Raw genomic sequence first — 23,394 nt, 5'->3', positions numbered from 1 at the left:
GCCCCAGAAGTGGAAGAGATTGAGTGCACCAATGCCCAATCACTTATTTTTCAAGAGGAGTACATGGGAGGACCATCGCAGCACGTCTCGGATGATGACGAAACACAGGTGCCAACTGCTGAGGCTTTCGAAAGTGTGCAGACCGACAAGGAAGTCAGGGTGAAGACTGGGTTGAAGATGATATAGAGGACGATCAGGTCCTCGACCCCACATGGAATCAAGGTCATGTGAGTGACCGATGTAGTTCGGAGGAAGATTCGGTGGTCGCACAGAGCCACCAGCACAGCAGAAGAGGGAGCAGGGTGCAAAATTGGAGCGGCCGTCCTCTAGACAGTATGCCTCCTACTGCCCACTGCAGCAAGGAACCGAGCACACCAAAGCCAGCTCCAAGGAATTCCCAGGTGTGGCAGTTCTTCAGACAATGTGCTGGCGACAAGACACGAGTGGTTTGCAAGCTGTGCAATCAGAGCCTGAAGTGAGGCATAAACGTTCTCAACCTGAGCACAACCTGCATGACCAGGCATTTAAGTGCAAAGCACGAGCTGCAGTGGAGTAGACACCTCAAAAACCAAGAAAGGTCTCTGGCTCCTCCTGCTTCTTCTTCTGCTGCAGTCGCGTCCTCTTCATCCACCTCTGGAGTGACAGTGCCTCCTGGCACCCCACAAACAGAGGATCTGCCAGCAACACCTGGGTCACCAAGCATCTCCACAATGTCCCACAGAAGCGTTCAGCTCTCCATATCCCAAACACTGGAGAGGAAGAGGAAGTACCCCCCTACCCACCCGCGATACCTAGTCCTGCATGCCAGCATTTCTAAATTACTTGCCTTTGAAATGCTGTCATTCCGTCTGGTGGAGACGGATAGTTTTAAAGGCCTTATGGCGGTGACTGTCCCACAATACGTCGTGCCAAGCCGCCACTACTTTTCAAGGTGAGCCATCCCTTCCCTTCACAACCAAGTAGGGGACAAAATCAGGTGTGCACTGCGCAACACCATCTGTGCAAGGTGCACCTGACTACGGACACGTGGACCAGTAAGCACAGTCGGGCCGTTATATCTCCATAACATCACTATGGGTAAATGCAGTGGCTGCTGGGCCTGAGGCGGATAGCAGTTTGGTGCATGTCCTTACATCACCAAGGATTGCAGGGTGCTTCAGTTTGCCTCCTGTTGCTTCTTCCTCCTACTCTGCTTCCTCATCCTCTACCAGCTCCTCATCCGGTCAGCGTAACACCTTCACCACCAACTTCAGCGCAGCCAGGGGTAAACGACAGCAGGCAGTTTTAAAACGTACCTGTTTGGGGACAAACCCCACACCGCACAGGAGCTGTGGACGGGCCTTGAACAACAGACCGATGAGTGGTTTGTGCCAATCAGCCTCAAGCCCGACCTGGTGGTGTGCGATAATGGGCGAAATCTCGTAGCAGCTTTGGGACTAGCTGGTTTGACGCACATCCCTTGCCTGGCGCATGTGCTGAATTTGGTGGTGCAGAGATTCCTTAAAAATTACCCCAACATGTCAGAGCTGCTGCATAAAGTGTGGGCCGTCCGTGCGTGCTTTCGGCGTTCTCACCCTGCTGCTGCTCGCCTGTCAGCGCTGCAGCGTAACTTCGGCCTTCCCGCTCACCGCCTCATATACGACGTGCCCACAAGGTGGAACTCCACCTTGCACATGCTGGCCAGACTGTGCGGGCAGTAGCAGGCGATAGTGGAGATTCAGCTGCAGCACGCACGGGTGAGTCGCTCGTCGGAACAGCACCACTTCACCACCAATGACTGGGCCTCCATGTGAGACCTGTGTTCCTTGTTGTGCTGTTTCGAGTACTCCACCAACATGGCCAGTGCCGATAACGCCATTCTCAGCGTTACTATCCCACTTCTATGCCTCCTTGAAAAAACGCTCCTGGCGATGATGGAAGAGGATGTGGCACAGGAGGAGGAAGAGGGATCATTTCATAGGGTTTCCGGCCAGTCATTCCCAAGTGGCTCCGAGGCTGGGATCCTGCACCCACAAACCCAAGGTACACAATTGTCCAGCCAGGGCACAGTTCTGGAGGATGAGGAGGTGGAGGATGAGGAGGAGGAGATGGAGGAACCATGTTAACAGCAGGGTGGCACCCAGACCAGCTCATGGCCACCACTGGTGCGTGGATCGGGGGATACAGAGGACACAGACGATACACCTCCCACAGAGGAAAGCTTTTTGTTGCCTCTGGGCAGCCTGGCACACATGAGCGATTACATACTGCAGTGTCTCCGCAACGACCGCGAGTTGCCCACATTCTAACTTGTGCTGATTACTTGGTAACGCTGCCGGATTCCCGTTACAAGTATAACGTACCGTCCTTAATTCCCTCACTGGAGTGTCATCGTAAGATGCGCGAGTACAAGCGCACACTGGTATATGCGCTGCTGGTGGCATTCCCACCTGACAGTGGGGGCACAGTGGAAGCACAAGGCGAAGGCAGAGGAGATGGGAAGAGGTCGCCAACGCAGCTGGGGCACCGCCAGCACCTCAGAAGGCAGGGTTAGCATGGCCGAAATGTTGAAAAGCTTTGTCAGCACAACAACCAGCACCACCAGCTGATATGGAACATCGTAGCAGGAGGCAGCATTTCACCAACATGGTGGAGCAGTATGTGTGCACACGCCTACACGTACTGAAAGACGGGTCTGCCCCCTTCTGTCTCCAAATTGGGCACATTAAAGTGATCCAGGCATGGATCCCTCAGGACTTGTCCGTACCTTGTGCAGAATAGACATGTATACTGGCACTAAGCAGCCATTGTTATACTGCGCGCAATTGCTCGTTTGTATTTTGGATATTTCACACTCTTTTGGAGTGTACCTTAATTTTACAAAATTTAATTAAAATCAAAAACCTGTGTTGGCTATCTCGTCCTCCCCCACCGCCGCTTCCACCTACTCTGCTGCGTCCACCGCCTCCTCAAACTCCTACTCCATATGGAACTCCACCTCATAAATCCATTTTTTTTTTGTACGTGTTTTATTTTATATCATTTCACTACTTTGTCATTTACATTTTAGGGTGAAATTCACCAATTTTTGGGTGTATAGTACCACTGCTGTACCTAGTAGACCGGTAAAAAAAATAAAAAAAATTGTCAGTTATATTTTTTGTGAAATTAACTATTTTTGGGGTGTATAGTACCACTTCTATACCTAGTAGAAAGGTTAAACAAAACAAAATCCCAGGACGCCTGCACATGGCTCCACAGAGTGGGCTTTTTTTAACGTTTCCGCTGCTGACAATATTGTTGTCATCTGCAGCCTTTGCTGTCAACGCATAAGTCGCGGTAAGCCAAACACTCACCTAGGGACAACTGCCTTAAGAAGGAACCTGGTCTCACATCACCAAGCCCAGTGGGAGCGACGCCCTCAAAACCCACAAAGCCACACTTCAGGCGCTCACCATCCAGCCTCTTCTCCTTCTCCTCTCTCCTCCCAATTGTCCTCCACTCCACCTTCCATCGTGCTGTCCTCACGTTTATCTGGCAAAGGCAGGCTTCCGTGGCCCAAATGTTCGAGCCTAAAAAGATGATGATGCCGGATAACCATGTTGCCCAAAGGTTGACCGCTGGCTTGTCGGAACTGCTAGCCCGCCAACTACTGCCATATAAACTGGTGGACTCGGAGGCCTTTAGAAAATTTGTGGCCATTGGAGCACTGCAATGGAAGGTCCCAGGAAGGAAATATTTCTCCAAGAATGGCATCCCAGAGCTATATGGCCACGTTTAGCAGCAAGTTAATGTATCTCGGTGCCAAGATACATCTGACCACAGACACATGGTCTAGAAAACACAGGCAGAGAAGGTACTTTTAATGCCCACTCGGTGAACCTTCTGACGGCCGTCAAGCATGCAACCTGTAGCACCCTTGTAGATTTGGTGATACCACCACGGATTGCATGCAGGCCTGCCTCTTCTTCTCCTCCTCCTTCTACTCCATCCTCTGTCTCTTCCTCGGCTGACTCCTCCTTTTCAGCTGCTACCGTCTCTTCCGCTGCCCCCCCCCCCAAGATCCCCAGAACCTATTTGACGTGCCAGGTGAGACGTTGCCATGCTGTGCTGCGTCTTTTGTGCCTGGAAGCCAAGAGCCACACCGGTCCTGCACTCCTTTCAGCTTTGCGTTCACAGGCAGATCAGTGGCTAACCCAGCTCAATTTGACAGTTGGTAAAGTGGTGCGCAACAACAGTGCCAATCTGCTGAGCGTGTTAAAACAGGGCAAAATTACATACGTGCCGTGCATGGCGCGCGTCATGAACTTAGTCGTCCAGGACGTCTTGCGGCAGGCCAGGAAAATCTCTGGCCTTTTTATAAGATCTTACAACGCCATGGCTCGCCTTGCTGACATTCAGCGGCGACAAAACCTGCCCATCAGACATCTGATTTGTGACTGCCCGACAAGATGGAACTCCACCTTGTATATGCTTGATAGGCTGCTCCAGCAGAAAAGTGCAGTAAATGACTACCTGTACGAACTCTGTGGCAGGAGAGGTTCTGGGGAGCTTTTCACCGCACCAGTGGCTGTTCATGTACGCCACAGAATGACAGACAAAATTATAAGATTAGGCACAGAGAGGCCAAACAAGTTATAAGAGCTTCTAAAGCACAGGCAGAAGAGAAATTAGCTCAGTCAGGAAAAAAAGGCGATGAGGCATTCTTCAGATACATACAGTGGGATGTGAAAGTTTGGGCAACCTTGTTAATCGTCATGACTTTCCTGTATAAATCGTTGGTTGTTACGATAAAAAATCTCAGTTAAATATATCATATAGGAGACACACACAGTGATATTTGAGAAGTGAAATGAAGTTTATTGGATTTACAGAAAGTTTGCTATAATTGTTTAAACAAAATTAGGCAGGTGCATAAATTTGGGCACTGTTGTCATTTTATTGATTCCAAAACCTTTAGAACTAATTTTTGGAACTCAAATTGGCTTGGTAAGCTCAGTAACCCCTGACCTACATACACAGGTGAATTCAGTTATGAGAAAGAGTATTTAAGGGGGTCAATTGTAAGTTTCCCTCCTCTTTTAATTTTCTCTGAAGAGTGGCAACATGGGGGTCTCAAAACAACTCTCAAATGACCTGAAGACAAAGATTGTTCACCATCATGGTTTAGGGGAAGGATACAGAAAGCTGTCTCAGACATTTCAGCTGTCTGGTTCCACAGTTAGGAACATATTCAGGAAATGGAAGACCACAGGCTCAGTTCAAGTTAAGGCTCGAAGTGGCAGACCAAGAAAAATCTCGGATAGACAGAAGCGACGAATGGTGAGAACAGTCAGAGTCAACCCACAGACCAGCACAAAAGACCTACAACATCATCTTGCTGCAGATGGAGTCACTGTGCATCGTTCAACCATTCGGCGCACTTTACACAAGGAGATGCTGTATGCGAGAGTGATGCAGAGGAAGCCTTTTCTCCGCCCACAGCACAAAAAATTCCGCTTGAGGTGGGCTAAAGCACATTTGGACAAGCCAGCTTCATTTTGGAATAAGGTGCTGTGGACTGATGAAACTAAAATTGAGTTATTTGGCCATAACAAGGGGCGTTATGCATGGAGGAAAAAGAACACAGCATTCCAAGAAAAACACCTGCTACCTACAGTAAAATATGGTGGTGGTTTCATCATGCTGTGGGGCTGTGTGGCCAGTGCAGGGACTGGGAATCTTGTCAAAGTTGAGGGACGCATGGATTCCACTCAGTATCAGCAGATTCTGGAGACTAATGTCCAGGAATTGGTGACAAAGCTGAAGCTGAGCCGGGGCTGGATCTTTCAACAAGACAACGACCCGAAACACTGCTCAAAATCCACTAAGGCATTTATGCAGAGGAACAAGTACAACGTTCTGGAATGGCCATCTCAGTCCCCAGACCTGAATATAATTGAAAATCTGTGGTGTGACTTAAAGAGATCTGTCCATGCTCGGAAGCCATCAAACCTGAATGAACTAAAGATGTTTTGTAAAGAGGAATGGTCCAAAATACCTTCAACCAGAATCCAGACTCTCATTGGAACCTACAGGAAGCGTTTAGAGGCTGTAATTTCTGCAAAAGGAGGATCTACTAAATATTGATTTCATTTCTTTTTTGTGCACCTGCCGAATTTTGTTTAAACAATTATAGCACACTTTCTGTAAATCCAATAAACTTCATTTCACTTCTCAAATATCACTGTGTGTCTCCTATATGATATATTTAACTTTTTATAACATTTTTTATCGTAACAACCAACGATTTATACAGCAAAATCATGACGATTAACAAGGTTGCACAAACTTTCGCATCCCACTGTAAATGAAAAAAGGAAACTAAAACAAGGAATTACCAAATTAAAAACAAAAGAAGGAAGGTATATGGAAGAAGATAAAGAACTAGCTGACTGCCTCAATGAATACATCTGTTCAGTTTTTACAAAGGAAAATGGAGGAGAAGGACCTCAGTTAGGAAAGAAAACTAATGAATCTTTCGATGCATGTGTCTTTACAGAGGAAGAGGTTCTAAGTCAACTGTCTAAAATTAATACAAATAAGTCACAGGGGCCTGATGGGATACACCCAAAGCTATTAAAAGAGCTCAGCGGTGAACTAGCAAAACCATTAACAGATTTATTTAACCAATCACTGGCAACAGGAGTCGTCCCAGAAGATTGGAAATTAGCAAATGCTGTGCCCATTCACAAGAAAGGTAGTAGGGAGGAATCGGGCAACTATAGGCCAGTAAGCCTGACATCAATAGTGGGGAAATTAATGGAAACCGTACTTAAGGAGAGGATTGTGAAACATCTAAAATCCCATGGATTGAAAGATGAAAAACAGCATGGGTTTACTTCAGGGAGATCATGTCAAACTAATCTTATTGATTTTTTTGATTGGGTGACTAAAATAATAGATGGAGGAGGTGCAGTAGACATCGCTTATCTAGACTTTAGTAAGGCTTTTGATACTGTCCCACATAGAAGGCTTATCAATAAAGTGCAGTCTTTGGCCTTGGACTCCCATATTGTTGAATGGATTATGCAGTGACTGAGGGACAGTCAACAGAGGGTTGTAGTCAATGGAGTATATTCAGACCAAGGTCTTGTTACCAGTGGGGTACCTCAGGGATCTGTTCTGGGACCCATATTGTTAAATATCTTTATCAGCAAAATTGCAGAAGGCCTCAATGGTAAGGTGTGTCTTTTTGCTGATGACACAAAGATTTGTAACAGGGTAGATGTTCCTGGAGGGATACACCAAATGGAAAAGGACTTAGGAAAACTAGAGGAATGTCAAAAATCTGGCAACTAAAATTTTATGTTGATAAGTGCAAGATAATGCACCTGGGATGTAAAAACCCAAGAGCAGAATATAAAATCTGTGATACAGTCCTAACCTCAGTATCTGAGGAAAGGGATTTAGGGATCATTATTTCAGAAGACTTAAAGGTAGGCAGACAATGTCATAGAGCAGCAGGGAATGCTAGCAGAATGCTTGGGTGTATAGGGAGAGGAATTACCAGTAGAAAGAGGGAGGTGCTCATGCCGCTCTACAGAGCACTAGTGAGACCTCATTTGGAGTATTGTGCTCAGTACTGGAGACCATATCTCCAGAAGGATATTGATACTTTGGAGAGAGTTCAGAGAAGAGCTACTAAACTGGTACATGGATTGCAGGATAAAACTTACCAGGAAAGATTAAAGGACCTTAACATGTATACATTAGCTTGGAAGAAAGACGAGACAGAGGGGATATGAAAGAAACTTTTAAATACATAAAGGGAATCAACAAGGTAAAAGAGGAGAGAATATTTAAAAGAAGAAAAACTGCTACAAGACGACATAGTTTTAAATTAGAGGGGCAAAGGTTTAAAAGGAATATCAGGAAGTATTACTTTACTGAGAGAGTAGTGGATGCATGGAATAGCCTTCCTGCAGAAGTGGTAGCTGCAAATACAGTGGAGGAGTTTAAGCATGCATGGGATAGGCATAAGGCCATCCTACATATAAGATAGGGCCAGGGGCTATCCATAGTATTTAGTATATTGGGCAGACTAGATGGGCAAAATGGTTCTTATCTGCCGACACATTCTATGTTTCTATGTTTCTATGCATGCAGACTTCTGCGGCCATTTGATGAGATCACCAAACTGGTCAGTCGCAGCCAGGGCACCATCAGTGACATTGTACCTTACGCATTCTTTCTGGAGCGTGCTTTGCGCCGTGTCATTGATCAAGCCGTCGAGGAGCAGGAGCAGGAAGATGAGGAAGTCGCAATGTTGGGTGAATTCTCAGGGGGCATAAAGGGCAAGGACCAGTACTGGGTGGCAACGTACTTAGACCCCTGGTACAAACGAAAAATGGCGAAAATTTTACCACCATCACAGAAGGCTGTCAGAATGCAGCACTTTCAGGCCTTGCTTCGAGAAATGCTGCATTCTGCTTTTGCGGGCGCTGGCAGAGGAATTTCCACTCACAAAGAAACAATTGCGGGTACCAATCCAACAGTGCCTGCAAGAAGAGGGCGATTTGAAGATGTGTTGGTCACTTCTGATATGATATCCTTTCAGCCAACCCATCGACAGCTGTCCTCCGGATCCAGCCTCAGAGAACGCCTAGACTGACAGGTGTCCGACTACATCATGTTAACGGCTGATGTGGACACTCTGAGAAACGATGAACCCCTGGACTACTGGGTGGGCAGGCTTGACCTGTGGCCAGAGCTGGCACAATTTGCCTTGGAACTGTTGGCTTGCCCCTCGTCCAGTGTCCTGTCCGAAAGGACATTCAGCACAGCAGGGGGTATCGTGACCGATAAGCGCACTCACCTAGCTCACGACAGTGTGGACTACCTCACATTTCAAAAAATGAATGAGGCATGGATCTCGGAGGAATTCAACACATGTGACCAGTAGACTATGTTTGATTGAAATTCCTCATGACAACCCACAAAATTCATGGTCCCAGCCAGAACAATTCATGGTCCCTGTCTTATATAAATACAGTGGCATAAAAGACCTTTTATGTCCGTTGAATGCCTAATGTTTTCGGCCTGTACAAGTGGCTGACACTTACTTATTTATCCTGTGAACGGCTAATGTACCTCCAGTCACAGGATACAAAGTTCTTTGTTGTCAGGTGAACGCCTGTTGGCTAATGTTTGGGGCCTGTACTGGCCGACACTTTCTTATTTTTCATGTGAATGGCTAATGTACCTCCAGCCACAGAATACAAGGTTCTTCACTGTCAGGTGAACGCCTGTTCGCTAATTTTTGGAGCCTGTACTGGCTGACACTTATTTATTTATCCTGTGAACAGCTAATGTACCTCCAGCCACAGAATACAAAGTTCTTTGGGCCGGGCGGGCGGCAGCGTAACTCCCTGATGTCACGTGCCTGCGCCACCTACTTTATGAATGAAGCAGGCGGCGCAGGCATGTGACGTCAGTGAGTGACGCACCGACCGCTCGGCCTTCCTGCCTGCCTGCGTTGTACAGAAGCTGTTAGGGTGTACGGTAATATTAGGAGTGAGGGGGCATGTTTAATCACTTTTAATTGAATGAGACATTTTATATTTGTATACTGCAGCACTGGAGCGGTGGGGGGGGGGAATCTGTGGATGACAGTTTTATGGGGGACATCTGTGGATGGCACTGTTAAGGGGTGGGGGGTCTGTGGATGGCACATATATAACAGTGCCATCCACAGATCCCCCATAACAGTGCCATCCACAGATCCCCGATAACAGTGCCATCCACAGATCCCCGATAACAGTGCCATCCACAGATCCCCCATAACAGTGCTATCCACAGATCCCCCATAACAGTGTCATCCACAGATCCCGCATAACAGTGTCATCCACAGATCCCCCATAACAGTGTCAGCCCCGCCTGTAACAGTATCCTTCACAGAATACAAAGTTCCTTGCTGTCAGGTGAACGCCTGTTGGCAAATTTTTGGGGCCTGTACTGGCCGACACTTATTTATCCTGTGAATGCCTAATTTTGCTGACTGGAATTGAAAATCAATGGGTCTGTAACCGTTCTGATAAATTGCAGGAATGGATGCGGACCCATTTTACAGACGTGTGAATGGACCCTATATGTATTTGACATGTATTTACCGGCTGCTGTCAGTTCTGGCTGATTTAGGCCGAGATATTACACTAAAACAGAGCAATATTACAAAAAACTAAATACACGTTATAACTGTATAAACAATTTATATAACTTATTAGAAAAAAAAATGTTTAAGGCAACTTTTCCAATAGCAGGAGCATCTCCTGGCAGTGCCTCTCCTCCATGGCCTTCATCCACTCCTGAATGGCCCGCATATCATGGCGGTGCTCCTTCTGCATTTTTGCAACTTTGGCCTTCAATGTCTTCAGTACTGTTGAAAAAAAAAAAAACGTTATTTGCAATTCATATTAAACCTTTAAGCCTTTATTTTGTGGTGCATATGACTTTATGATCGCTTGCTATTACACCTTTTTGTGATAAAAGTTGTCCAAAAAATGCCTTTTTGGAGAGTTTTTATTTTTTGTTTTGAAAGGTGTCCACCTGAGGGGTTTCTTTGTATGATATTTTTATACAGCTGGTTGTTACAGATGTGGCAAGACCTAATATGTTTCCTTATTTTTTAGTTATTTCTGTTTCACACAATAAAAGCATTGTTGAACAAAAAAAAATACATGTTTTATTTTTCTTCATAGTTTGAGAGCCATATTATTATTTTTATTCGGCCATTGTCTAATGGTAGGGTCTCATTTTTGGCCGAATGAAATGACAGATTGGTACTATTTTGGGGGGCATATGCCTTTTTTGATAGCTTGGTGTTGCACTTTTAGTGATGTAAGATGACAAAATAAAAAAAAATTCAATTGTTTCTATTTTTTTTTTTTTACAGTTCACCTGAGGGGTTAGGTCATAGGATATTTTTATAGAGACGGTCAAAATGTACACAGAGGTCCAAAATATGTCTGTTTGTCTATTTTTTACCTTTATTTTTATTTTTTTTATTTAAAGTCTTTATACATATTGACTATTTAAATCTCAATAAGTTAGAAATATTTTTGATGATTATATAGTTTATTAGTTTGTGATATTTCAGTACAGTATAATTGTATTTTGTTTGTTAGTGATAGTTCAATAGAGTTTAATATTATTTATTTGTTAAGTTAATGGTTTTAATGTAGATTAAAGAGTTATTGTCCAGTGTTCTTTTTTTGTATTACTATAGTGTATGTTGTCCCCTCATTGTTGGCCCTTTTAATGTTTATGTACAAGTTATGGATACATAATCATATTGCTATGTGCACATATTTACCCTGCTGGCGGGGGCTGGTGATCGCCTCCCTTTTCCTCCGAGTCCTGAGATGGGGCAGTGCTGGAGGGTACAGCACTTTCCACCTCCACCTCTTTCACTTCTCCCACAACTAGTGGGGGTGGCTCAATAGGCTGGGAGGGTCCGGCCTCCTCCTCCTCCTCTTCCTCCTCAACCACCTCCACGGCCTCCGCCGATCGCCTTCTTCGAATGGAGGGAATAGGAACTTCTGTAATCACAGAATTTTCAGATTTTAGAGAAACAACTCAGAAATCTTAACGTTAGATATAAAGAAATTCCAATATGGAGGGATCTATATATAATTGCAGTAGCTGCCAGCTTTATGCCGCATAACTAAATAAAAAATTAACAGCATGCAAACAGACATCCCCTCCAACTTTTTAGCAATATTTTACTATTTACATAAATATTTATTTTTTAAATACAATATGATGTTTTTGATGAATTTATGTTCCTAATGTGTTCTATATATGTAGATATGTATATATTCACATAGTATTGATGATGATATGTGATATATACATTTTTTTACCATAAACAGTCATTTGGGTAGAATATAAATCTGTCATGTAAATGATCCCCTACAAGTCAAGATTAGGACGTAATATACATGAGTAAGATGTTTGAGTGGACAAGTCTTGTCCGTATTTTATCAAAAAAATGAAAAACGCATGCATGCCGCATCAAAAACGCATAATGCATGGATGCGTTTTTTATTTCAAATAATGCAGAAACTAGTAATATATAACTGGATGAAATTGCAGAAGTTTGTTGAATTGCTAAAGGTGTTTAAAAGGTTTTTTTCTATTGTTTCTTCATTTAACCCTTTGTATTCCACACACCATTGCATCCATGGTTGAGTTGTAATGGAGAACACCTGAGTTAATTGGCAAACAGGATGTGACGATCAAATTGGGACCAATCAAAGTAAAGAAAATTCAGCATAAAAGAGGGGTTTTTCAATGGGGTGAAGCATGCCACTGAGGAAGGGGTTGAACCCCGAAACGCGTCTGGTGCTACACCCCATTGCTGTGCTGAGACGTTTACCGTATCAACAAATCGACCGCAACCGAACAGTGAGCCGTCTTCAATATCCTGACTGAATAGTGCTACAAACATCAAAAGGCATATTCTGGGAGTGAGTACATCTGAAGGCTCATGCGATAATTTCGGATGAACATCAGGTCGCTATAAAGGTAACGGATCATTTTCACTTGCTAGCTATTCAGTAGCGGGACGCCGCTACCCACGTTGTTTTGGTGAGACGCCACCGTGTTAAATTGGAACATTGCAGGACTTTTTGGATTCGCTAAATAACGATCAGAATTATTGACAGTGTGTTTCGGATACCAATTATTGGACTGGAGTATATTCGATCAGATATCGATCATTTGCAAGCTGGTCAATCGAATTATTAGATCTGCAATCGATTTATTTGATGTGAAGTTTATTGCATGTTGTATATGCTATTGTGATTCATTGTTTTACCAACCTTACCTTGTTTATCAATTTTATTTATTCAGTAATAAAAGCTTGTCATTGCATTCAAATACATGGTCACGGTTTTCCTTGAGTGCCCTGCTCATTTACATGTTTTTGTACATCCCCTCCACAGTGTCTTGATGAAACAATAGGGAGAGAGGAGACCCATGGGATGGGATTATCTCCTGAGTGTATCATAGGATGATCTACCTCTCTACACCAGAGTTGGCTACTTCTTAATCCCATCACTAATGCAATAGAAGAAAGGGACAAATAAACTAACACATTCATTGGGAGTCTCAGAGCAGAGTTAACCCTTATTGCGTTTATGGATTCACACCATGCAACTTTAATGGGGAATAGGAAAGATATGGCCTATAAACTCAACCAATAAATCATGGTTTATAGTTCACTCTAACCCAAATAGGTTAGAGTGGGGTTCTCCATAGTCATTGGTCCATTGCCCATAGGAAGGAGGCTAGCCCTCAGGCTTCTACTGCAGACCCAGTGATGGTTCAGTCTGTCACTTGTACGAAATCAGCTGGTTGCATCCAAAATCTCTATCGCGCTGTGTGTTTAAATATATACAGTACAGACCAAAAGTTTGGACACACCTTCTCATTCAAAGAGTTTTCTTTATTTTCATGACTATGAAAATTGTAGATTCACACTGAAAGCATCAAAACTATGAATTAACACATGTGGAATTATATACATAACAAAAAAGTGTGAAACAACTGAAAATATGTCATATTCTAGGTGCTTCAAAGTAGCCACCTTTTGCTTTGATTACTGCTTTGCACTCTCTTGGCATTCTCTTGATGAGCTTCAAGAGGTAGTCACCTGAAATGGTCTTCCAACAGTCTTGAAGGAGTTCCCAGGGATGCTTAGCACTTGTTGGCCCTTTTGCCTTCACTCTGTGGTCCAGCTCACCCCAAACCATCTCGATTGGGTTCAGGTCCGGGGACTGTGGAGGCCAGGTCATCTGGCGCAGCACCCCATCACTCTCCTTCATGGTCAAATAGCCCTTACACAGCCTGGAGGTGTGTTTGGGGTCATTGTTCTGTTGAAAAATAAATGATGGTCCAACTAAACGACAACCGGATGGAATAGCATGCCGCTGCAAGATGCTGTGGTAGCCATGCTGGTTCAGTATGCCTTCAATTTTGAATAAATCCCCAACAGTGTCACCAGAAAAGCACCCCCACACCATCACACCTCCTCATCCATGCTTCACGGTGGGAACCAGGCATGTAGAGTCCATCTGTTCACCTTTTCTGCATCGCACAAAGACACGGTGGTTGGAACCAAAGATCTCAAATTTGGACTCATCAGACCAAAGCACAGATTTCCACTGTTCTAATGTCCATTCCTTATGTTCTTTAGCCCAAACAAGTCTCTTCTGCTTGTTGCCTGTCCTTAGCAGTAGTTTCCTAGCAGATATTCTACCATGAAGGCCTAATTCACACAGTCTCCTCTTAACATGTGTTCTACATATGTGTCTGCTGCTAGAACTCTGTGTGGCATTGACCTGGTCTCTAATCTGAGCTGCTGTTAACCTGCAATTTCTGAGGCTGGTGGCTCGGATGAACTTATCCTCTGCAGCAGAGGTGACTTTTGGTCTTCATTTCCTGGGGCGGTCCACATGTGAGCCAGTTTCTTTGTAGCGCTTGATGGTTTTTGTGACTGCACTTGGGGACACTTTCAAAGTTTTCCCAATTTTTTCGGACTGACCGGCCACTAGTTTTTCTTTACTTAGCTGCTTTTTTCTTGCCATAATACAAATTCTAACAGTCTATTTAGTAGGACTATCAGCTGTGTATCCACCTGACTTCTCCACAACGCAATCAAGATGGTCACAACCCCATTTATAAGGCAAGAAATCCCACTTATTCAACCTGACAGGGCACACCTGTGAAGTGAAAACCATTTCAGGTGACTACCTCTTGAAGCTCATCAAGAGAATGCCAAGAGTGTGCAAAGCAGTAATCAAAGCAAAAGGTGGCTACTTTGAAGAACCTAGAATATGACATATTTTCAGTTGTTTCACACTTTTTGTTATGTATATAATTCCACATGTGTTAATTCATAGTTTTGATGCCTTCAGTGTGAATCTACAATTTTCATAGTTATGAAAATAAAGAAAACTCTTTGAATGAGAAGGTGTGTCCAAACTTTTGGTCTGTACTGTATATGCAATACAACCACAGCTAGGTTGAGATGTTGGATGGAATTTGGTTAATTTGGGGCGTGTACCACCAGGTACTAATTAATCGGTTGTAAAGGGATTAAATACTTATTTGCATTACTGTATATACAGTACATTCCAAATGTATTCACCCCCCCCCCTTGACTTTTTGCTTATTTTGTTACATTACAGCCTTCTGTTAAAGGTTTTCTTAATCTGAATTTTATGTGATGGCTCAGAACACAATAGTCTAAGTCGGTGAAGTGAAATGAGAAAAATATCTAAATAAAATTATTGTTTAGAAATAGAAAACCGAAAATTGCCATGTGCGTATGTATTCAACCCCTTTGTTTGGAAGCCCATAAAAAGCTCTGGTGCTACCTATTACTTTCAGAAGTTTTATAATTAGTGAAATAATGGCCACCTGTGTGCAATCTAAGTGTCACGTGGTCTGTCGTTATATATACACAGCTATTTTTAAAGGCCCCAAAGGCTGCAACATGTAAGCAAGAGGCATCACTAACCAAACACTGCCATGAAGACCAAGGAACTCTACAAACAAGTAAGGGACAATGTTGTTGAGAAGTAAAACTCAGGGTTAGGTTATTAAAAATACCCAAATCTTTGATCCCCAGGAGCACCATCTATCATAACCAAATGGAAAGAACATGGCACAACAGAAAACCGGCCAAGAGACAGCCGCCCACCAAAACAGGGCAAGGAGGGCATTAATCAGAGAGGCAGCACACGGACTTAAGGTAACCCTGGAGGAGCTGCAGAGTTCCACAGCAGAGACTGGAGTATCTGTACATAGGACGACAATAAGTCGTACACTCCATAGTGTTGGGCTTTATGGCAGAGTGGCCAGGAGCCAGAAGAAACCCATTACTTTCAGCTAAAAACAAAAAGGCACGCTGTGAGTTTGAGAAAAGGCCTGTAGGAGACTCCCAAAATGTATAGTGGAAAGTGCTCTGGTCTGATGAGACAAAAATTGTACTTTTCGGCACTCAAAGTAAACGCTATGTCTGGCACAAAGCCAACACATCACATCACCCAAAGAACACCATCCCCACAATGAAACATGGTGGTGGCAGCATCCTGCTGTGGGGATGTTTTTCAGCAGCTTGGACTGGGAAACTAGTCAGAGTTGAGGGAAAGATGGACAGGGATATTCTTGAGCAAAACCTGTACCATTCTGTGCATGATTTGAGGCTAGGACGGAGGTTCAACTTCCAGCAGGACAATGCCCCCAAACACACTGCTAAAGCAACACTTGAGTGGTTTAAGGGGAAACATTTAAATGTGTTGGAATGGCCTAGTCAAAGCCCAGATCTCAATCCAATAAAAAATCGGTGGTCAGACTTAGGCCTAGTTCACACTTCAGTGTTTGGTCAGTGATTTCCATCAGTGATTTGTGAGCCAAAACCAGAAGTGGAGCCTCCACAGACATGAGGTAGACGGGAAAGATCTGCTCCTGTTCTATGTTTAGAGCTGCACCTGGTTTTGGCTCACAAATCACTGATGGAAATCACTGACCAAACACTGAAGTGTGAACGAGGCCTTAAAGATTGCTGTTCACAAGCGCAAAACATCCAACTTGAAGGAGCTGGATCAGTTTTGCATGGAGGAATGGGCAAAAATCCCAATTGTAAGATGTGGCAAGCTCATAAAGACTTATCCAAAGCGACTTGGAGCTGTGATTGCCGCAAAAGGTGGATCTACAAAGTATTGACTTTAGGGGGTGAATAGTTATGCATATTGACCTTTTCTGTTATTTTGTCCTATTTGTTTCAAAAAAGTTGTGGGCATGTTCTACAAATTAAATGATGCAAATCCTCAAACAATCCATGTTAATTCCAGGTTGTGAGGCAACAAAAAAAAGAATGAAGTCGGGGGGGGGGGGGGGTGGGTGAATACTTTTGCTTAGCACTGTATATATTACAGAGTGTTGGCAAAAGATACAAATGTTATTTACACATCTACCTGGGCATTTTTCATCCCGGATTCTTTTTATAAACCAGGGGTGTCTGCGCTTCATGTTAGAAAATTCAGTGGTTGGCAGCACTACTCATCCCACTCATTTGGGTACTGACCAGGAAATGGCTTACAAGCCAAAATGCGCGCAGATAGGGATCCTGGCTGGGGGTCCCAACTCATCCAAACAATTCAATAATCCGCAGCACTCGCCGGTAAATGATGAAAATAGTGGTGATTTATTCACTCAGTGTATAAAGACTCCTGCACTCCACTTGAGTTTCGTGTCATGGCAATCCGGAATACAGGCCTTAGCCTCCCGGACCGTATGCCAGCTAGGGACACAGCTCCCACACCAACAGCAGCATCCCTGCTGACCGCAGAGGAACTAACTCTGCCTTTGCAGCTTTTGTTGGACTTATTGCGGCCTAATCCGGTTACACTGAAGAAAAACGTTCTTGACTGGAACCGCACTAAATAAAAGCTTTGCATTGAAACTCAAGTGGAGTACAGGAGTCTTTATACACTCATATATCTGGTTTGGGAACCATCTCCTAACACCCACGAAATCCGATTGGAGAACCATCCAACCTTTTACCACCGATTTATTCACTCAAGCAGCCGGTATACAGTGACGTTTCGACCTCAGTTGGTCTTTATCAAGCAGTGAGTGACCATATCGCAGTGTGCCTTAAATAGTGTGTATGGGTGGATACAATAATGGATGTATATAATTCCGCCCCCCAGTGGGAGTATACTTCCATTTACACAACACATGATTCAATTAACTGAACACTCAACAGATACTTATCATCAAAGTAATTAAACAGCATATAAAGTGATGAAGTGGACATATTCCCCTATATATTACCTTTGTATGAGGATCTCCACGCTATACCTGCACTCCACGCTAGTCCCGGTAACATGCCAGACACTGGCGTTTCCCCCCTGCGCTTCATGTTTGACCATTTTTTTATGATGGCCAGAAGTCGGTGTTTGAGACCCATTTTGCGCCAGATCTCAAATGCCAGCTCCCGCACAATCCGCTGCTTCTCGGCGTGGGACCGGGTGCGGTCGTATCCCCGCCCCAATATCCGCTGCAAGATAAAAATGCAAGCATATAATCCCAATTTTTAACAATAAAAGTATTGAAATTAATTTATTCAAGTAAACTGCAAAAAGTATTTAAGTCTTTGAAGTGGAAATATTAGATTTAGGCCGCCTGCACACGGGCGTGTTTTTTCACAACTATGGACCGTAAAAATATAGCCTGCCATCCTGCAGAGTGGGAGAACGCACGGCGTCATTGGTTGCTATGACGCCGTGCACTTCCGACTACCGCCGCTGTACTGTGATACACTTGTATGATCTATACAAGTGTATTACTGTTCAGCGGTGGTGGCAAGAAGTTTATGGCGTCATAGCGAGTTAGCAACCAATTACGCTGTGCGCTCGTCCACTCTGCAGGACAGCAGCCTGGGTTTTTACTGTCTGTAGTTGTGAAAAAACATGCGTGTGTGCATGTGGCCTTACTGTAACGGTTAGAAGATGGGATTGTATTACGACTGTATGTGGGTGGGGTCTGAGCTATCACATATTGTCCAGCTAAGAAGAAATGTACCTGTCTAGCTGGTTCGCCTCCCCGTGGTGCACCCTGGGTAACTCTAAATGAACCAGCAAATACTGGCGGTCTGACAAAGAAAGATTCTCCTGATTCCTGACCAACAGGATACAAACTATAATCTATAGACTATGGGCCAGATTTATCATGACTCTGACAGCTCACTCCACTTTAACATATGGCTAAAGTCAGTTTTAGCCAAGTCAGATTTATGATCGGCCCTTTAAAACGGTAATAAATGGGGTTTGACGGTGGCAGTTTATCTGTCAGTAAGCAGCTTTACAACAGTCGCACATCTTTACGAAAAAGTTGCATGTTTTTATGAAAAAGTTGCATGTTCTATTAAAAAGTCTCATAAGATAAGCATGGTCCTCACTGGAGTGAAATTGCGACTTTTTTGCGACTTTTTGTGACTTTTTAAATAGTTCCAATAGTAAATCTGTCTAGAGATTCATTTACATAAGAAAACACGCCCACTTTTAGAAAACTGGCAAGCATAGTGCAGAGCAGAAAAAAGTCGCAAATTTGTGCGCAGTTTTAGCGTTTGGGACTTTTTTGGGACTTTTTCACTCCATTATTCTGACTTGAGCTAATGATAAATCTGGCCCTATGTGTGTGTGTGCGGTATATAGTGTGTGTCTGTGTGTGTGCAGTATATAGTGTGTGTGGTATATAGTGTGCGGCATGACAATGGATGTGCAATATGCATGTGAAATATATTTCTCTGCTTTCCATACAAATATGCTACTAACATACTGGGTGTGATGTCACAGGAATACTTACTGCAACAATCAGTAATATCTAGTGAGACCTTATAAAATGGGAAGTTGAGTGCACTTAAGAAAAATTAAAATCGCAAAAGGTCACACTGGCGATTTTTTTTATAACACTCTTTATGCATATAAAGTGATTGCTCAGACATGCAGGTGAAATGTAATCAAATACACTACTTTAATGTAAGATTACTTACAGTCACCAGGAGTTCTTCCTCTTCGTCGCTGAACTTGGTTCCAACCATCGCATCCATGTAATTTGCACACCAATTGCTGTAGGCCACACCTTCCTAGCGCATGTGCTCTTTGTCGAAATTTTGCATATAAAAAAATTATGCTTGTAGATCGCAGATTCACTTAATACTTCTGGTATGTCAGTGTCCATGTTGTGGAACTATGTGTGCACATCTAGTATTTTGTGGCTGCAAATATGACCTGGAGGTTTTTCAGGTTTGCCTGCCATTAAAATAAATGGGACCAGCCACAAACCTGCGGTTCGCGAACATGCGATCGCGTTCGTGAACCGTCCCAGCAAATGTTCGTCCATCACTACTTGGCAATACCTAGTATGTATACTTTTTCTTATTTATTTAAGTTTTACACAATAATAGCATTTATGAAACAAAAAAATGATGTTTTAGTGTCTCCATAGTCTGAGAGCCATAGCTTTTTTATTTTTTGACCGATTGTCTTAGTTAGGAATCGGATCTAATTTTTTGAAGATGAGGTGACAGTTTGATTGCTACTATTTTGGGGGGTTTTCGCCTTTTTGATTGCTTGATGTTGCACTTTATGTGATGTTAGGTGCCCCAAAAAATTTTTAGGCCAATGTTTTTTTTTTTTTTTTTTACGGTGTTCACCCAAGGGGTTAGGTCATGTGATATTTTATAGAGCTGTTATTTACAAATACGGCGGTACCTAATACAAACCGGATTCCAAAAAAGTTAGGACACTAAACAAATTGTGAATAAAAACTGAATGCAATGATGTGGAGGTGACAACTTCTAATATTTTATTTGTAATAGAACGTAGATGACAGATCAAACGTTTAATCCGAGTAAATGTATCATTTTAAAGGAAAAATACATTGATTCAAATTTTCACAGTGTCAACAAATCCCCAAAAAGTTGGGACAAGTAGCAATAAGAGGCTGGAAAAAGTAAATTTGAGCATAACGAAGAGCTGGAAGAGCAATTAATACTAATTAGCTCAATTGGCAACATGATTGGGTATAAAAAGCTTCTCAGAGTGGCAGTGTCTCTCAGAAGCCAAGATGGATAGAGGATCGCCAATTCCTACAATGTTGTGCAGAAAGATAGTGGAGCAATATCAGAAAGGTGTCACCCAGCGAAAAATTGCAAAGACTTTGCATCTATCATCATCAACTGTGCATAACATCATCCAAAGATTCAGAGAATCTGGAACAATCTCTGTGCGTTAAGGGTCAAGGCCGCAAAACCATACTGGATGCCCGTGATCTCCGGGCCCTTAAACGACACTGCACCACAAACAGGAATGCTACTGTAAAGGAAATCACAGAATGGGCTCAGGAATACTTCCAGAAACCATTGTCAGTGAACACAATCCACCGTGCCATCTGCCGTTGCCAGCTGAAACTCTACAGTGCAAAGAAGAAGCCATTTCTAAGCAAGATCCACAAGCTCAGGCGTTTTCACTGGGCCAGGGATCATTTAAAATGGAGTGTGTTCTAGAACAACATATGCTCCCATCCAGACGTCATCTCTTTCAGGGAAGACCCTGCGTTTTTCAACAAGATAATGCCAGACCACATTCTGCATCAATCACAACATCATGGCTGCGTAGGAGAAGGATCCGGGTACTGAAATGGCCAGTCTGCAGTCCAGATCTTTCACCTATAGAGAACATTTGGAGCATCATAAAGAGGAAGGTGCAACAAAAAAGGCCCAAGACGATTGAACAGTTAGAGGCCTGTATTAGACAAGAATGGGAGAGCATTCCTATTTCTAAACTTGAGAAACTGGTCTCCTCGGTCCCCAGATGTCTGTTGAGTGTTATAAGAAGAAGGGGCCTTGTCCCAACTTTTTGGGGATTTGTTGACACCATGAAATTCTGATTCAACATATTTTTCCCTTAAAATGGTAAATTTTATCAGTTTAAACTTTTGTTCCGTGATTTACAGACGTGGACAAAATTGTTGGTACCCTTTGGTCAATGAAAGAAAAAGTCACAATGGTCACAGAAATAACTTTAATCTGACAAAAGTAATAATAAATTAAAATTCTATAAATGTTAACCAATGAAAGTCAGACATTGTTTTTCAACCATGCTTCAACAGAATTATGTAAAAAAATAAACTCATGAAACAGGCATGGACAAAAATGATGGTACCCCTAACTTAATATTTTGTTGCGCAACCTTTTGAGGCAATCACTGCAATCAAACGCTTCCTGTAACTGTCAATGAGACATCTGCACCTCTCAGCAGGTATTTTGGCCCACTCCTCATGAGCAAACTGCTCCAGTTGTGTCCGGTTTGAAGGGTGCCTTTTCCAGACTGCATGTTTCAGCTCCTTCCAAAGATGCTCAATAGGATTGAGGTCAGGGCTCATAGAAGGCCACTTTAGAATAGTCCAATTTTTTCCTCTTAGCCATTCTTGGGTGTTTTTAGCGGTGTGTTTTGGGTCATTGTCCTGTTGCAAGACCCATGACCTGCGACTGAGACCAAGCTTTCTGACACTGGCTAGTACATTTCTCTCTAGAATTCCTTGATAGTCTTGAGATTTCATTGTACCCTGCACAGATTCAAGACACCCTGTGCCAGACGCAGCAAAGCAGCCCCAGAACATAACAGAGCCTCCTCCATGTTTCACAGTAGGGACAGTGTTCTTTTCTTGATATGCTTCATTTTTTCGTCTGTGAACATACAGCTGATGTGCCTTGGCAAAAACTTCGATTTTTGTCTCATCTGTCCACAGGACATTCTCCCAGAAGCTTTGTGGCTTGTCAACATGTAGTTTGGCATATTCCAGTCTTGCTTTTTTATGATTCGTTTTCAACAATGGTGTCCTCCTTGGTCGTCTCCCATGTAGTCCACTTTGGCTCAAACAACGACGGATGGTGCGATCTGACACTGATGTTCCTTGAGCATGAAGTTCACCTTGAATCTCTTTAGAAGTCTTTCTAGGCTCTTTTGTTACCATTCGGATTATCCGTCTCTTAGATTTGTCATCAATTTTCCTCCTGCGGCCACGTCCAGGGAGGTTGGCTACAGTCCCATGGATCTTAAACTTATGAATAATATGTGCAACTGTACTCACAGGAACATCTAGTTGCTTGGAGATGGTCTTATAGCCTTTACCTTTAACATGCTTGTCTATAATTTTCTTTCTGATCTCTTGAGACAGCTCTTTCCTTTGCTTCCTCTGGTCCATGTCGAGTGTGGTACACACCATATCACCAAACAACACAGTGATTACCTGGAGCCATATATATAGGCCCAATGGCTGATTACAAGGTTGTAGACACCTGTGATGCTAATTAGTGGACACACCTTGAATTAACATGTCCCTTTGGTCACATTATGTTCTGTGTTTTCTAGGGGTACCATCATTTTTGTCCATGCCTGTTTCATGAGTTTATTTTTTTACATAATTCTGTTGAAGCATGGTTGAAAAACAATGTCTGACTTTCATTGGTTAACATTTATAGAATTTTAATTTATTATTACTTTTGTCAGATTAAAGTTATTTCTGTGACCATTGTGACTTTTTCTTTCATTGACCAAAGGGTACCAACAATTTTGTCCACGTCTGTATGTTCTATTCTGAATAAAATATTAGAAGTTGGCACCTCCACATCATTGCATCCAGTTTTTATTCACGTCCCAACTTTTGGGAATCTGGTTTGTATGTAACATATTTTAGTGTCTCCATTGTCTGAGAGTCATAGTCTTTTTATTTTTTGACCGATTGTCTTAAGTAGGATGTAATTTTTTGTGGAATGAGGTGATGGTTTGATTGGTACTA

At 43.2% G+C, this 23,394-nt stretch overlaps 1 protein-coding gene across 1 annotated transcript in view; it reads right to left on the bottom strand.

Annotated features, from left to right (window-relative positions):
- Positions 1-10,260: 10,260 nt before the first annotated feature.
- The window catches only part of LOC122926093, a 103,861-nt gene continuing 90,727 nt past the window's right edge, over positions 10,261-23,394 (bottom strand). The window contains exons 3-5 of the mRNA XM_044277479.1: positions 17,866-18,091; positions 11,333-11,558; positions 10,261-10,396 (exon numbers count right to left, since the gene is read on the bottom strand). Of these exons, the coding sequence (XP_044133414.1) occupies positions 10,342-10,396; positions 11,333-11,558; positions 17,866-18,091 (507 nt within the window). The 3' untranslated portion in view covers positions 10,261-10,341. The remainder of the gene's footprint in view (positions 10,397-11,332; positions 11,559-17,865; positions 18,092-23,394) is intronic.

The sequence above is a fragment of the Bufo gargarizans genome, chromosome 2, assembly GCF_014858855.1.
Source record: "Bufo gargarizans isolate SCDJY-AF-19 chromosome 2, ASM1485885v1, whole genome shotgun sequence".
Taxonomy (NCBI): Eukaryota; Metazoa; Chordata; class Amphibia; order Anura; family Bufonidae; genus Bufo; species Bufo gargarizans.
This window is presented reverse-complemented; position numbering and strand designations above follow the sequence as displayed.